Here is a 16,378-nt window from a genome sequence, read left to right as displayed (position 1 = left end):
CCTCCCTTCTCGTGGGGGGGGGGGGGGCTTGCCTGGGCTCCCCGCAGCCGCGGGGCACCCGGGCAAGCCAAGGGAAGGCATGGGATGTGGCCTAATATGCTAATGAGTTTCTGCTGTTGGGTGTGGCCTGTTATGCTAATGAGTTCCTGCTGGGCTTTTTCTACGCTCAACCCCCCGATAAGCATGATTTCATTTTTGTCTAAAAGGTCCAACGGACATATATTCAGTCATTTGTACATGTGTATCAGAATCCTGAAATTATGAGGGTTTTGGAAGCATGTTCTTCTGACATTGCAATATAGGCACATTGCCTCTTTCGAAAAAAATGACGATTGCACTTATTGGGAGGATTGCAAGTGGCATGCGTGGGGAAATGTAATAACTGAAAGGGGGGGAGGAGAATCTTCCCTATTCTCGGCTGCTAGCTGCCTGGCCAACATCTGCAGCTGCCACCACTGCAACAGACGGAACTGAACGGGAGGAGATGGAACTGTCTTTTTGGTCAGATTATCATCCAACCCAGAGAAAACCTGTGGGGCTCTGATGCTTGCTTGGCTTTGAAGTGAGCAGTATGAACAGTTTAAGCTCATACGCCAAGCTAAAGGAGTTCAAACTTGTGCAGCATCTCTAGTTGAGAATACTAGACACATTCATGACACCATATATAAGAAAACAAATGCCTGAGTTGACTCATCTGGACATCCTGTAATTGCTTTGATTGAAACTCATCAATAGAACACGATATAGGGAATGAAAAGATACACAAGACTCTTTAAAAAGGTTGACACATCCAGTTGCAGCGCAGCGGCGTGGACGCAGGGGAGAGTTGGTCTCTCACCGTGCCGACTTTTTCGCTTGGTTTGAGGGACCTTAAGCTCTTTGAGAGACTCCCCTCCCTTGGAAAGAGGGTAGGGTGCATGGGAATCTCGGCCGGTACTCCCGTTTCGTGGCAGCAGCGGGGGAAACCAGGTTTTTCCTGAAGCACCAAGCGGACAGAGATCCTCCCTTTGGAGTTTAGCTGTCACTGTTGCTACCGGACACGGGGCGAGGTGGGTGTGCAACTTAAACAAAGAACTGACTCTAAGCCTCCGACAGAGGTGAAGATTGTGAATATATCTAAAAGCAACTAAAATCTACAAAGAATTAAGACACTTCCTGAATTAACCCCCTGGTGAAAACCAAGAAAACGAGAGGAGGAGGAGTGGTATTCTCTCCCCCCCCTTCTCTAGAGTAAACGGCGTCTAAAACATATGGAAGTAAGGTTCTAAAAATTTTACAAACTGAAAAAAGGGGGGCTACAAATACTGTTATCTGCTCATTATGGTTTTGTTTTTTTGTTAATGGAATATAGACTGATTAAGCTACTATGCTCTCCCATAAAGAGAAGGAAACAGAGACACTGAAAGTGGGTTTACCCATTTTAAAGAAAACTTCTGGTTACAATGTTGCCTCATAGAAATTTGCTAAGTCTACAAGGTATATGAATAATAACTGACTTTATGAGAGATTCATGGATGTTAATGTGTTTGGTATTATAACTCTTTGGTGATGTGGTTTGGCTTTTGGTTAAACAGCAATGCTAATGACTGTCTCATTACCAATGCTGATTTCTCCACGCTTACTACCCCTTTGCCTATCACACCTAATCCAATCATGCCTGCTGTTGTCATTCACCTGCTATTGTCATTTGACATCTGAAATCACTCTACTCTCCGATTATAAGGACAGATGGACTCACATTCTAGCTATATCTGAAAAAGTGAGAAGCAACTTACAAAAGATCATACTAGACCCTTGCTCTTTTATAGTCACTGTCACCTCTGGTTTTAGAACACATTTTAATTTGTACTTTTTTATTGCTGACTTTACAGGCCTATTTTAACTATTTTGAATGTTGTTTATAGTACAACAGATTCACCGAATTATCATACATTGACTATCTTTTTGGAAAGCTGCCTAATAAATCTTGTAAAGATTTCAAAAATTACGACTTTGTGTCTTTTGTTTCCAACTTAAGTGACAAGATTATGTTTTCACTCTTTTAATACCAGTGGTTGAACTAAACAGAGGTAGAAGCCACAGATTACGCAGCCGGCTTGCAAAATTTAGGGAATGGATCTGTTCTTTTAGTGGGTTAAACAGATATTCATTAGTTTTAAAATATGCTAAATTAAATCAAGCAGAAGACTTTAAAAAAACTATTTGTTGTCAATACGAAATTCATAAGAACATAAGAAGAGCCCTGGGCTGGATCAAACCAGTGGTCGATCTAGTACAGCATTTCACACAGTGGCCAATCAGTTCCACTGGGGGACAACAACAGAGATCTTCCCCTTACATTTCCTCCCAGCACTGGTATTCGGAGGTTTACTACCTCTGACCATGGCGGTTCCCTTCTGTCGCCATAGCTAGTAGCCAATGACAGACCGATCCTCTCACTCTTCTCCTTATGTGGAAGGAGGCTGCTTCTTGCAGCACATGAGTATCATCTAAAACAGAGTGCCTTTTTCTTCAGAACAACTGTTTTATTTGTATACAAATTTGTGCAGATTCCTGGATGCATACACACACGGGTTGAAATTAAATCAAAAGAGTTTTTGGCTAAGCATTAGGAAGAATTTCCTGACAGTTAGAGTGGTTCCTCAGTGGAACAGGCTTCCTCAGGAAGTGGTGGGCTCTCCTTCTTTGGAGGTTTTCAAACAGAGGCTAGATGGCCATCTGACAACAATGCTGATTCTGTGAACTTAGGCAGATCATGAGAGGGAGGGCAGGACGGGTTGCCTCAGTGCTTAGTTCTTGTGGCCCTTTCTTACATGCCCAGGCTGATCGCCACTTTGGGGTCAGGAAACAATCCTGGAGGTTTTTTATCATCTACTGGGCATGGAACAGTGGTCACTATGGGTGTGGAGGAGGAGATATTTGTGAATTTCCTGCATTGTGCCAAAGAACTACGAGGCTCTTCCCACACAGTCTGGAAACCACGAAAATACATAACATTTCCTCCTCCATTTCCAAGGGCCAGTAAAAGAGCTTTCATATATACCATGATGCCAAATGAGTTCATGAACCAATGCTCATTGCTAAGAGATGCACCACCAAAACCAAATCCTCTCACATCTCTTTATTAACAAACTCCTGGTCTCACCTGAGCAACCCGTTCCTGATCAACTTTTCTCTCCTTGAGCAAAAGGCAATGTTAAAAATGTACATATATCCTTCTCTCTTCTTCAGGGCTTTTTTTGGCAGAAAAAGCCCAGCAGGAACTCATTAGCATAATAGGCCACACCCAACAGCAGAAGCTCCTTAGCAGATTAGGCCACACCCCCATGCCTTCCCTTGGCTTGCCTGGAGCCCAGGTAAGCTGGCCCTTGGACAGGCCGGGGAAGGCACGGGGAGGCATTTAAATCCCCCCCCGATCCTTCCAGGGCCCCCCCTGACCCGCCCGCCTCGGAATCACTGGGGGGGGGGTTGCTCTCCAGGCCTTCCCTCTGTAACCACACACACAGAGCTTTTGGCTGTAGTGGGTGTGGCCAACTCTGAAGCCAACCGGAACTCCATTCCTGTGCGTTCCTGCCCAAAAATAGCCCTGCTCCTCTTCCACAGTACAATATTTATGCCTGCCTGAACGGACATTCCCTATCACCAATTCATTACTTTGCAGCTTAGTGCTGAGACTCCAGTCCAAATACAAATCTGCTGTATTTGTGCAAGCAGGCATCATTTGGATGTATAGGAACAAATACCCAACTCTCCTCTTTTCCTTTTCTAGACCAACTATCCAGAAGATAAAGCTGTTCCATTAGCCATGCAATAGATACTGGGCCTCCTGTGGGCACTTTATTTGATGTGGAACAAAATTTGAGTCTAGTAGCACGTTGGATAACAATGAAATGAGATTTGATTCACAAAAGCTTATACTCTGGGGGAAAAAAATACTGGTCTCTATCGTGCTTCTGGACTCAGATTTTGTTCTGCTAGTTCAGGTTAATAAGGTACTTGAAACTTATTTGATGTGGCAGATAATTGGAGGATGGACCTGCTTACCTGCTTTCTGTTGTGCTGCAGTATCCCCACAATGAACAGCTGGAAGATAGGATTCCACTACCAGTTAAGTGGGGATCCACAAGCACAGAGGGTCAATAAGGCCATACAAAGCTTATGAGGTTGGCCTGGCTCAGCACACACTGAACTGCTCTGTCACGATGCACCCCAACAGTTTGAAAACCAGCCTGCACAGTGGTAGCTCCACTGACAAGCCATTGACCTGAATTCAGCAAAAATTATCTTGTAGAAACTGAGGGTCTTAAGTCATATACCCACATATCTCCTCCTTCACAGTCCATTCCTAAGCAGAGTTCCACGCTTCTAAGTCCAACGAAGTCAATGAGGCATAGAAAGGTATGGCTCTGCTTAAGGCAGCATTACCAACCCCATCTATCAGCCCTCTTCCGGGCAGTGTTCCCTCTAAGCTGAGTTAGTGTGAGCTAGCTCACAGTTTTTTAGCCTCCAGCTCACACATTTTTGTCTTAGCTCAGGAAGGATGGCTCCAGAGCAAATTAATTGATGCAGCAGCCAAATCGCTCGATCACAACTTTAATGCCAGTAGCTTACAAAGTAGGTTTTTTTGCTCACAAGGCTCCACAGCTTAGAGCATAGGTGTCGAACTCATTTGTTACGAGGGCCAGATCTGACATAAATGTCACTTTGCTGGGGCGAACCACGTATGCCATAAAACGTAATGCCAGGTACAGGCGATATAAACTGTAAGGGCAGCAGCTGGTAAGCTCCAAGTTGGTGTATCCTCACTGTAAGCCCTCATGCGTTGGGAGGGAGGTTCAAAGAAAAACTTGCATGAGCGGACTGAACAGCCAGTGGTGCAGCACTGGGCAGACGCTCCTACGCTGCCTGACTCCTGCAGACAAAGTTGTCCCACCATGCTGAAGCCACAATTGGGGTGGCTTCGCCCACTCCCCCCGAGCAGTCTTCTGTTCCCTCCCTTGCACTAGATGCTTGCGGGCTGCATAAAAGCCCTGGACGGGCCGGATCCAGCCCCCGGGCCTTACGTTTGACACCCCTGGCTTAGAGGGACCATTGCTTCTGGGCATAGCGCAAGGGGACATTGGGAGCGGGAGAGAGATATTTGTGAATTTCCTGCACTGTCCAGGGGGAGGTTGGACTAGATGACCCTGGAAGTCCCTTCCAACTCTATGATCACTCCCTCCCACCTGTGGCCCCTTCAACAGTGAGCAGGTACGAAAATCAGATTATAGAGTAAAGAAAAGTGCATCCAAGCATGCCCCATGGGGCTCTCTTCCTCACCACTCTATCCCACACACTTAAAAATAAGGAGCTTAGTTTCCTTCCGGAATAGCTGGCAGAGTCCTTGCGCCTCTCTCCTAAAAGATTTGTATTCAGAGAACACAGTCCGAAAATATTTGGATACACCTATAACTGTTTGTTCCAGAGGGTAGCTGTGCTGGTCTGCAAAAGAACAGCTAGATTTGAGTCCAGCAGTACCTTAGAGACAAGGCTTTGGGGGTTTAAGCTCTTGAGAATCAAAGGTGTCGTCATCAGATACTGAGAAAGGGAGCTTTGAGTCTCAAAAGCTCATATAACAAAAAATCTATTAGTCTCTAAGATGCTACTGGACTCCTATCATACGGTGACGTGCCCCTGCCACCATTGACCTTTATGCTAGCAGTACCTGATCAATGACGATAGTAATGCTAGAAAAAGTTAAAGGTAGCAGGTGTTAGAAAAGTCTCCTGTCTCAGACTTCAGGAGGTCCCCGTAGATTTAGTCAGACAGACAGGTAAGGACACACAGAGCATCCTTTCCTTCCTGTTATCTGATCCTATCCCTTTGAAGCAGAATGCTATTCTTAGGGATGAGTTTCCTTCCTTCCGGCTTCACCCCCACACACACACACACAAACAAAGGAGGAGCACATTTTCCCTGTATCCACAACCATCGTAGTTACAGAGGTTAGATTCTATTTCTGTTTCTCATCTACACTGTCTAGAATGGAGTTCCATATAAAAAAGAACTCTTTATTAGTTTTGAATCTGATTACTGGCGCTGTGAAACTCTGTAAGCTTGCAAGTGCACTCAGCACTGAGGTTTCGCGGTGTGGAAATGCTTCGTGCACTCCGCGACATTAGCAGTAGCAAGGAAGACCTGTGCAAGGAAGAGGCGACACAAGATGGATTGACTGAACCGAGAAAGCCACAAAGGCCCTCCGTTTGCAAGATCTGAGCGAGGCTGTTAACGATGGGACGTTTGGGAGGTCATTCACTCATGGGGCTGCCATGAGTCAGGAGTGACTTGATGGCACTTTACACACACACACAAACACACACACACAAACACCTGGACAGTTTCACCCCTGTATTTAGATGATTCTGAACCCCACATATTCAGATGGGAAGGATGCAGCCTTTAGATTTATGCAGCACACTTTCAACAACTATACAGAATTAACATTCTGAATGGGAAGAGTCCCTAGAGTTATGTTAAAAAGGTAAAGGTTCCCTTGCTCGAAAGCCAGTCGAGTCCGACTCTAGGGTTGCGGTGCTCATCTCCGTTTCAAAGCCGAAGAGCCAGCGCTGTCCGAAGAAATTTCCGTGGTCATGTGGCTGGCATGACTAAACACCAAGGTTCATGGAACGCTGTTACCTTCCCACCGAAGTGGTACTCATTTATCTACTTGCAATTTCTTGCTTTCGAACTGCTAGGTTGGCAGGAGCTGGAACTAGAGACGGGAGCTCACTCCATCACGCGGCACACTTGGGTCTCGAACTGCTGAACTACTGACCTTCCACAGCCTGCAGTTCAGCGTCTTAACCACTTGAGCCACGGCAGCTCCAAAGTTATGTTATCTATCACTAAAAAGAAAATCACGATTGTCAGACGCAGAACAGAATTAACGAAACGAAACGAGAGGTGTGCCGATTAGACAGCAACACATACCTGCTCCAAACGCGAAGAAGAAGCTTTTGTCAGGATACTCTTCCAACAGATCTTTCACCCTTTTGCCCATTCTCTCATTCCGCTTATAGATAAGCTCCTGTCGAAAGTAGCTGTCGATTTCCTGAGCGGTGATGCGTTCGTGAGGAGGCAAAGTGGCATTGATGAAATTTGGGACCTGTGCCAGGAAGAGAAGAGATGTTTAAAGGGCAACAGGAATTAAGATTAAATAGTATAGCCCTCAACGCCCTATGGGAAATGCGTGTCGGCTGCCAATCAGTGTTTCCCTGATTATGCTCAGCAAAATACACTCAGACCAAAATTACTGCACTCAGCATTTTCCTGTCAGCTACAACAGTTCGCTAGCCATTCTTTGCAATGGGATGACATCAAGTCATACATTTCTTCTGCTAGACATTTGTGGGTAGACAAGAGTTAACAGCAACCAGGCATTCTTCAAAATATCTAGTTAGCCATCTTAAATTCATTCAGACATAGCAAACTTATCATAAGAGAACATTTAATTGTTTGGGTACAGAAAAATTTAATTGTTTTGGTACTTTTGCCACCAAATGAGAAGGGAGCACTCACTGGAGAAGACCCTGATGCTGGGAAAGATAGAAGGTCAAAGAAGAAGGGGACGGCAAAGGATGAGATGGTTAGACAGTGTCACCGATGCAATGAACATGAAATTGAGCAAACTTCAAAGGACGGCAGAAGACAGGAGGGTCTGGCGTGATCTGGTCCATGGGGTCGCGAAGAGTCGGACTCGACTGTGCGACTGAACAACAACAACAGAAAAAGTTCTACACAATATTCTGGACTTCTATTGCAAGGAAGAGGAAGAGGAGGAGGAGGAGGAGATTGGATTTATATCCCACCCATCACTACCCAAAGGAGTCTCAGAGTGGCTTACAATGGACACCCTGTGAGCAATGCTCCCTCTAAGCTGTGGAGTCTTGTGAGCAAAATTTTACTTTGTGAGCTACTGGCATTAAAGTTGTGGGCGAGCAATTTGGTTACTGCATAAATTAGTTATCTCTGGAGCCATCCTTCCTGAGCTGAGACAAAAATGTGTGAGCTGGAGGCTAAAAAGCTGTGAGCTAGCTCACACTAAGTCAGCCTAGAGGAACACTGCCTGTGAGGTAGGTGGGGCTGAGAGAGCTCTTTTGAGAACTGCCCTTGAAAGAACAGCTCTGAAAGAACTTATGACTGACCCAAGGTCACACCAGCAGCTGCATGTGGAGGAGTGGGGAATCAAACCTGGTTCTCCCAGATAAGAGTCCGTGCTCCTAACCACTACACCAAACTGGCTCTCCCTCAGTTGGGGTTGTTAGCCTCCCTCAAGCCCTGCCTCCCCACCTAAGTCAGATGACAGAGCTCTAACAAAATCCCTGTCTTAGATCACCAGTTCTCTACTGGGTTTGATTCATAACAAGCCACACCAAATGCCCATATCAAAAAGGTTTTACGATAGAAACACCAAGTTGGATGCTGCAGGATCATTAATTTCTGTCTCCAAGGTCTCCAGAAGGAAATCATTGAAAACATTACTTAAATAAAAGCGATCTTTTGTGATTTGCAAAAGTAGAATTCTTTTTGTAGTTCACCTTACCCTTCCAAATACTTTTTGATATAGTTTTCATTAACTAACCATGGTTTTGTGCAATGTTCCTGCTGAGCCAATAACTATTAATTTCACTTATATTAAAACTTCCTCCAACTTCCTCCTGTGCAAACGACCATTTTGCAACCAATTATGGAAATCCAGCAAAAAAGCTTCACGGAAGTAACTGTATTTACTCAAAAGGAAGACGATACTGAAAGCAAGACGATTCTCCCTTAAAAAAATGTTATACACAAGAAGTTTTTTAAAAATTTATCATAGGACATAAATAACTTGTATGCAAATTTCAGCTGACTCTCTCCCTGTTTTGGTTGGCATGCCTGGGGAAATCCCTAGTCTTGCATGTGAAATCGTAGAAATGTGGCCCTGTAATTCAAAAACAACAACAAAATGTTCACCCTTGTTTTAACAGCAAATAGTGCACTTTTAAAATCTCTCTCTCTCTGTGTCATATTTGATTAGCAGGAGGACATGTGAAGTGAAAGACACCGAGGGGACAAGACTCACTTGAGACGTGTCATGATTGAAGATGATGGAGTTGAGGTCTCCACAGTTGTAATGCTTGATAAGGTCCTCCGTCGTGTAAGGGATCTGAAGGCTGCCGGCGCGGAGATTCTCTTGCTGCAGAAGTGTCTGATTCAAAGCAAAGATCACCTAGGTGGTGGAAGGGGAAGAAAAGGTAGGGATCCTCGTAAGGCCTTGACTCATTAGCTGAGAAACCTCGACCCCCCCCCACCCCTAGCCATACCCTTAATAACTGAAGCTTAAAGGAAACAAAGACCATTTTTATACAGAACCCTAAGAGGTCATGGTGGTCTACTGATCCACTGTACAGTTCAAAGTATTTACTGGCGTGCCGAAAGACTAACTTTCTTTAATAGTAAAAGACTTCCTAAAATTTTAAAATGTTCACATCCAACGGCATGTTACGCACATGATGATGTGCAACTTCCCCACAACTTTAAAAAGCAGTCAGGCTATAATTCTAAGTTCCGCGCTGGGACAGGGGAGAGGCTGCTTAACCCTTTCCCTTCCCCAAGCTGTTTTCATCACCCCAGACTGCCTACCGGATGGTCACCAGTGTGCCCTTGGGTTGCCAGCTCCTCTCTGGCCACCGGCAGGGGATGGAAGAATAGGGTAGCCTGGTCCAGGTTGGGGAACTCCTGGAGATTTGGGAACGGAGCCTGCGGGGGACAGGGACCTCAAGGGGTACAATGCCATGGAGTCTACCCACCAAAGCATCAATTTTCTCCAGGGGAACTGATCTCTGTAGTCTGGATATGAGCTGCAATTCTGGGGGATCCCCAGGGCCCACCTGGAGGCTGGCATTCCTAGCGTGGCCCCAGGGGAAAGGATTTAACAGCTCTTCCCTTGTCCCAGGGCTCTGGTTCAAAGCTGCAGCCTAGCTTTTTGTTGTTGTTTTTAAAGGTTGCACTTGGTGTAGAAAAATAAAAGAAAAGCACAAGCAAACCCTTTCCCCCTATGCTCCCTTTATAATTGCAGCCTGGTTGCTTTTTGATTTTAAGCGTGAGAAAAGATACACAATACTGTATGTAAACGGAACTGCATGCAGGGCTATTTTTGGGCAGGAGCGCACAGGAACGGAGTTCCGGCTGGCTCCCAAGTTGGCCACACGCAGCAGGAACTCATTAGCATAATAGGCCACACCCAACAGCAGAAACTCCATTAGGATTGGCTACATTAGGGGTGTGTGGCCTAACATGCAAAGGAGTTCCTGCTACAGAAAAGCCCTGGGTAGGGTTGCCAAATACAGAAAACATACCGGCGGGGGAGCGTCCTGCCGGTCCGGGAGCCGTTTCCTGAAGCGCGCCGCCAGAACGTCACTGGAAGTGACGTCACACGCTGGGCGGGGCCACGCCATTTGAGGGGAAAACAAAGAGTTTCCCCCTCAAATGGCGTGGCCCCGCCCCCAGCGTGCGACGTCACTTCAGGGTGACGCGCATGCCGGGGCGGAGTTCCCCCCGGGCCCCGATTCCCCGGCGTCGGGTAACGGGCCTCCGAAGCGGGGGGAATTCCGCCCTACCGGGGGGTGTTGGCAGCCCTAGCCCTGGGTTTTGACAACAAACAAGGTAAACAGAATAACAAGCAAAAGGTGGGTGTGGCTGGATAACCACACTTCTGGTAACATGGGGGTGCAGCCTAATGTGCTAATGAGCTGTGCTGTCAGGGGTGTGGCCTAATATGCTAATGAGTTTCTGGTGTTGGGTGTGGCCTATTATGCTAATGAGTTCCTGCTGGGCTTTTCCTACAAAAAGAGCCCTGAGTCTGCATGGAATGTATAATTTTCTCGCCAAACCCGGAAACAGCAGCTTTCTTGGCACTAGAAGCCCACTGCAGTTGATGTCCCTAGAAGGGTATAAGTCTGCTTAGGGACAATACCGTTCAATCACCTCAACTTGTGGTTTTCAACAGCTCTATGACTAAGGGGAAGTAGTTGTTTTTCCCCTCAGGGAAGCCACAGTATTCCAAATACACTGCAAAAAAAAAAAAAAATTATAACAGTGTGACAGTAAATCTTCACTCTATCAGCATCACACTGTTTCTCTATTCCTCTGCTGTGTGGAATGGGTTTCCTCCTGCCAGCGTTCCTTAATAGGTATCCTTTCTAAATAGCAACGGACATTTACCAATAACGTGAAGCTACTGCAAAGTGCATGAGGTAAAAACCGAGGCCTGCTTATCAAGAAGGTGAATAAGGTTGCAGTTAAGAAGCCGATATTCTTTTCAAGTTCAGTAAACAGTGGTGGCTTTATGACAGATGTACCATTCAAGCTAATAGCAGTTATAAATGGAACGCTTTTTCTGCAGGAACAGAACCTAAAAGCTTCCCAATATAGATGCTGTAGCTAATGTTATCATATCAGGCGATTGTGATACCAGGTGCAGCTTCAAACAGGGCGCCCTTTGTGGAAAGTTTATCTTTGGTACACAGTTAAGTGACCTACAGTCCCAGGCTTTCATAACCTAGGAAATTCCTGAGTGTGTGAATTTTAACTCCCCCCCATGTCTTTGTTCACTGGTAACAGGTGGTGAAAGGTGGTGGTGGAAAGAATAACAAATGGAAACTTTTTTTTTAACGATATTGGTCCCCAAAATGCAGTTCCCGTTTTCTTTTTCTGTGTTAAAGATGGGAAGAGGAGGAGGAAAAAGAGGATTTATATGGTTTTTCTGAGCATTCAAAGCACTTCATACACTATCTCAGTAAGCGTGACATCAGCCACACATGGGAGATCAGTATGAGCTCCATAGTGTAGATGGTGGCTGAAGTCGAGGGTATCTCAAGGCCTTCTGGTGTGAGTTGGTAGCCAGGGTGAGATTTGAACCAAGAACCTCCTGGTTAAGTCACTTAACCACTGCGCAACACTACCTCTAAGAGCCAGTTTGGTGTGGTGGTTAAGTGTGTGGACTCTAATCTGGGAGAACTGGGTTTGATTCCCCACTCCTCCACTTGCACCTGGCTGGATGACCTTGGGCAAGCCGTAGTTCTGATAAGAGCTGTTCTTGAAAAAGAGCAGTTTCTGTCAGAGCTCTCTCAGCCCCACCTACCTCACAGGATGTCTATTGTGGGGAGGGGGAGGGGAAGGGGAAGGAGTTTGTAAGCTGCTCTGAGACTCCTTTGGGTAGTGAAGGGTAGGGTATAAATCCAATCTCTTCTTCTTCTAAATAATACATTCGTAGATTTTTAGACATTTTAAAAATAAGCACTGTAATCTGGGGACCGGCTTAGAACAACGTTCTTGCACATTCTATGCCTCCCAGAGTACATTCTGCCCTCACAGGACCCTTTCTGGATCTGCCCCCCCCCCATGTTTAAATTTAAAAGGTCATATGTTTCTGCATCAGAGAGTTGCTTGGCTAGTCTGTAGGCAACCTCCACTTGCCAATTTTGAGATGCACATCATCATTCCTATTAGAAACACATCAACACAAAGAAGCACTGTGATGAAATTGATAATGACATTTAATAATTCCTATGAACACCAATAAAAACTTATGCAATGTAGCTCAGGAAATTCTACATTGAGCTACATTGCATAAGTTTTTATTGATGTTCACAGGTATTATTAAATGTTATTGTCAATTTCATCACAGTGTTTCTTTGTGTTGACATATTTCCTGCACTGTGATCCCTTCTTTGGTTTTCTCGGTTTCCTATTAGACCCAGGAATTACAATTCTAAGAACAACACTTCTTAAAGGCTGCAGCATGTAAGGAGGTAACAGCACCCATTATACCCTTCCCCACCCCACCCCAACACATGCAGATAGAGCTGTGCCCGTCATTACATAGAAGAGGAGGCCGGCATACACATTCCCTGTGTTCAGGTCTGTCTCAGCCTTGGCACTCCAATGAGCTTAGGGCTAGAACGCTCCTGTTGACCTTGAGTGAGTCCAAGATGAGGGAAAGGTTGCTTTTGTGGCAGGGAATTATAGTTGATATCAGTTTTATGTCTGATTGTTTATATGCCACTGCCCCTCTAAGACTAAACCATATGGCATTCTGGGAAAATGAAGGTGGCAGTTAGCATACTTCAGTGCTGAGTGATTTGGGGTCTGAAAGTGTTTTAGTTCATGTTTGGTGCGTTCTTAAGAAATCAAAAATCAAAAATATCTACACATCCTGCCTTTTCCCCTGAGTGAGGTGTAACATTTTCTCCCATTTTCTCCCCTCTAGCATGAAACTCGGGGATTGTGAAGGAGTCCCCGTCAGCCTTTGCCTGTGACGGTAAAAATACTCTCCAGCCGACTCACAAGACTGGCTCCTGCCCTCATTTTTGTGAAGCACAAAGTGCCTCATTTACAGCTGAGGCAAAATTGTGCCAGAGATACTGTGTACAGGCTGAGCCCGTAACATTTACTCAAAGTCATGTTGCACCTAGTTTAATAGGCCTTGCTCTTGAGGGTGGATGTGATTGTAGCCTTCATTGGGTTAACACTATTATACATCATATATAACTCCCTCGTGCCATTTCCCAGTGTCTGAGTCACATCGGAAAGGAGCAACAGTCTAATATTTCTTCACTTATTTAAACTCTTCATAGCAGGCATTTCTCCCCAATGGCGTACCAAAAAATGACAACCGGCATCATCAACATTAAAAGCAGTCACTAAAAAACAAACACCCAACAACAAACCCATGCCACAAAGCCCAACACAGAAAATCTTCATCAGTATGAACAAACATATGCCCTGAAACATCACTAAAAAGAACTGGCCTGCTATACTTCCTAAAGGCTGGTAGAGATAGTGCCCTCCAGAGCACCTTGGACACACGACTGAGAGAGCTGAAGAAGATCGAACACGCCTGAGGGGTGTCACAGCAAGAAAGGGCTGACAGGAGGGAAGCGACTGAGACACAGTCTTCCAGTAGGCAGATCCCAGGCCATAAAGGCCTTTAAAAAGCAAGAATCAGCACCTCAAAATGAGCCCAAGAAACAAACGGGCAACCAAGCATAGTTGTTTTAAAACTGTTGTGGTATATTTATACCGGCTTGTCCTGCTTAGATGCTGTGCACTTCCTTAAAATATGCTATGCTTGCCTCTCGGCTGCTTTTGAAGCTCTTCTCAAAGCCAATAACCTGAACACACGGGCAGCCACATTTGGCACAGACTGAAGTTTCAACGATGTCTAGCAGTCCACGCTGGAAGTTACGACATTATGGTTCAATGTGAGTCGATCAGTTGAGTCCAGAAGCAGGAAGACCAGCAAGATGCACTGAATTATCTTCGCAACAATACTAATCTGTTCCCATGGCAAAGCTGGGTCCATGAGCATCCCTATTAATTTTTGGCTTTAAAAAAAAAACCCCACACGTGCCATCATCGTAGAGAAGTTCTTTCAGTCAGGTAAAACAAAGTGGGCTTTTTCAGTGGTGGAAAATTTGCTTCCCCCACTTCACAAAAGAACGAACTGTTATTTGTTATTTTGGGAAGTGGAAGTTAGCCGAGAAGAGGAAGCCATCTGGAAAGTGTGCACAGGCTAACTAGAATGCCCCAAGGCTGCTGCCGTTGGGCAAGGTTATTTTGCCCCTAACTAGCAAACCGTGCTGAATACAAATTTCTGCTCCCTCGCATTGCTCAGCGTTTTTGTTATTCCAGAAACCTTCCTCAGGCTGGCTCGCAGGAAGCTGGGCCAAGCTTGTCACCCTTTCAAAAATATTTCTCAGCCCCCTATAACCCACACCAGGACGCCCAAGCCGTGCACAAACACATTCACACCAACATCAAAGCACCTTCTAAAAGGATGTATTTGGAGAACAAAAGTAACAACTTTATTGGAAACTTCCCCCCCCCTCCAGTTCTCCATTTCCAGTGCTATACCGCCCCTCCACTACACGCATACACACCAATTTTGGGTAACGTGGAAAAAATTGATTAAGCTCTGTAGTCAACATATTGCTTCGGGCCTCATTCTCCTGGCTGAGATTTCGTCAGCTGTCAGGATGGGGTGGGGTTTTTTTGGGGGGTGGGGGGACCCTTGTCCCCTTTGCCAGCATTGTTGGAACAGTCTGCTAGGCTGAGGGGGTGGGGTTGTGGGGGGGTTAGAGCCCGGCAGATGCCTTTTTTGTCAAAGACAAAAGACCCCCAGCCATCCTCTCCACTTTTCATCACTTTCATCCAGGCTGGATCAAAGCGCTGCTCTGCATATGAAAGGGATCTGGCATTATGTGCCTCAAATTAGCCTATCGCCACCCCGCTAGCCTCCGAGGCCTCTCAACAAAAGCTCCCACATCTGTTCGATCCGTTTGCCTCATCTTCTCTGTGTGTGTGTTTTTGTGTTTGTTTCTTCTCAGCTCTCAGTTTGGAGAGCCATTCAGGCCCTTGAATTATAGCTCCGGGAGAACATCTTCCTTGCCTCAGGAGGACAGGCTGGGCAGACAATTTGTTTTTAATTGTTTCCCCGGCATAGCTTCGGCTCACTGTTCTCACTCGAGCCCCTCAGCCCGAGAGATACTCGCACAACTGATCCCCTACTCCGCTTCACCTGAAACAGGAGACCCGGGCCCTGTGTCTTGCAAAGAGGAGGCTGCTGCCCTGAATCAAAGTGATCCTTGAATCAAAGGCAGCGTGGCTATGAAAGTCAATAATCCCCTTTTGTCATGGTAATAGTTCGTGCCCAGCGCTGGAGAAGAAAAGCGGGACTCTCCGCTTAGATGCTGTGCACTTCCTTAAAATGTGCTATGCTTGCCTCTCGGCTGCTTTTGAAGCTCTTCTCAAAGCCAATAACCTGAACCACGGCAAGGGACCCCTGTGAAGAACCACCCTAAGTATGAGTCCCTGAAAAAGATGGGATAGATTTACAAATAATTTATGTCGCCATCATGTCCGCCATGGGCCTAAAAGAATATTTTTATCTTATTTTCCAGAACTTACATCCTGCCTTTCTGCCCTCACAGGGGCGCCTAAGGCAGCTAACAACTTAAACGTATGATAAAAATCACATTTTAAAACCAACCCCCTCCGAAAACACACACATCATTAAAACAATTAAAAACAGATCTAAAATATTTAGAAAGACATAAAATTACAGTTAGAACACTGGAGAGGAAGAAAGGATCGCTGAGGGAAACCCAAATGATACAATAAAGTCTTCACCCGCTGGAGGAACAGAGGGGGACAGACAAATCTCCCTGGAGAAAGAGTTCCAGAGCTTCGGTGCTACAACCAAGAAGGCCCGCCTCCTGGGTTGCCACCCACCTATTCTCAGAGGGTGGGGGCACACAAAGCAATGTATTAATACTTCCAGTGTCTTATTTCCTCATTT

The 16,378-nt window shown here is 45.7% G+C and overlaps 1 protein-coding gene across 1 annotated transcript in view; it reads right to left on the bottom strand.

Moving 5' to 3' along the window:
- The window catches only part of TRABD2A (TraB domain containing 2A), a 95,098-nt gene that overhangs the window by 29,156 nt on the left and 49,564 nt on the right, over positions 1-16,378 (bottom strand). The window contains exons 3-4 of the mRNA XM_015423738.1: positions 9,101-9,247; positions 6,970-7,144 (exon numbers count right to left, since the gene is read on the bottom strand). Coding sequence (XP_015279224.1) covers positions 6,970-7,144; positions 9,101-9,247 — 322 coding nt within the window. The remainder of the gene's footprint in view (positions 1-6,969; positions 7,145-9,100; positions 9,248-16,378) is intronic.

The sequence above is a fragment of the Gekko japonicus genome, unplaced genomic scaffold, assembly GCF_001447785.1.
Source record: "Gekko japonicus isolate JY-2015 unplaced genomic scaffold, Gekko_japonicus_V1.1 scaffold48, whole genome shotgun sequence".
In the NCBI taxonomy this organism is placed as follows: domain Eukaryota; kingdom Metazoa; phylum Chordata; class Lepidosauria; order Squamata; family Gekkonidae; genus Gekko; species Gekko japonicus.
This window is presented reverse-complemented; position numbering and strand designations above follow the sequence as displayed.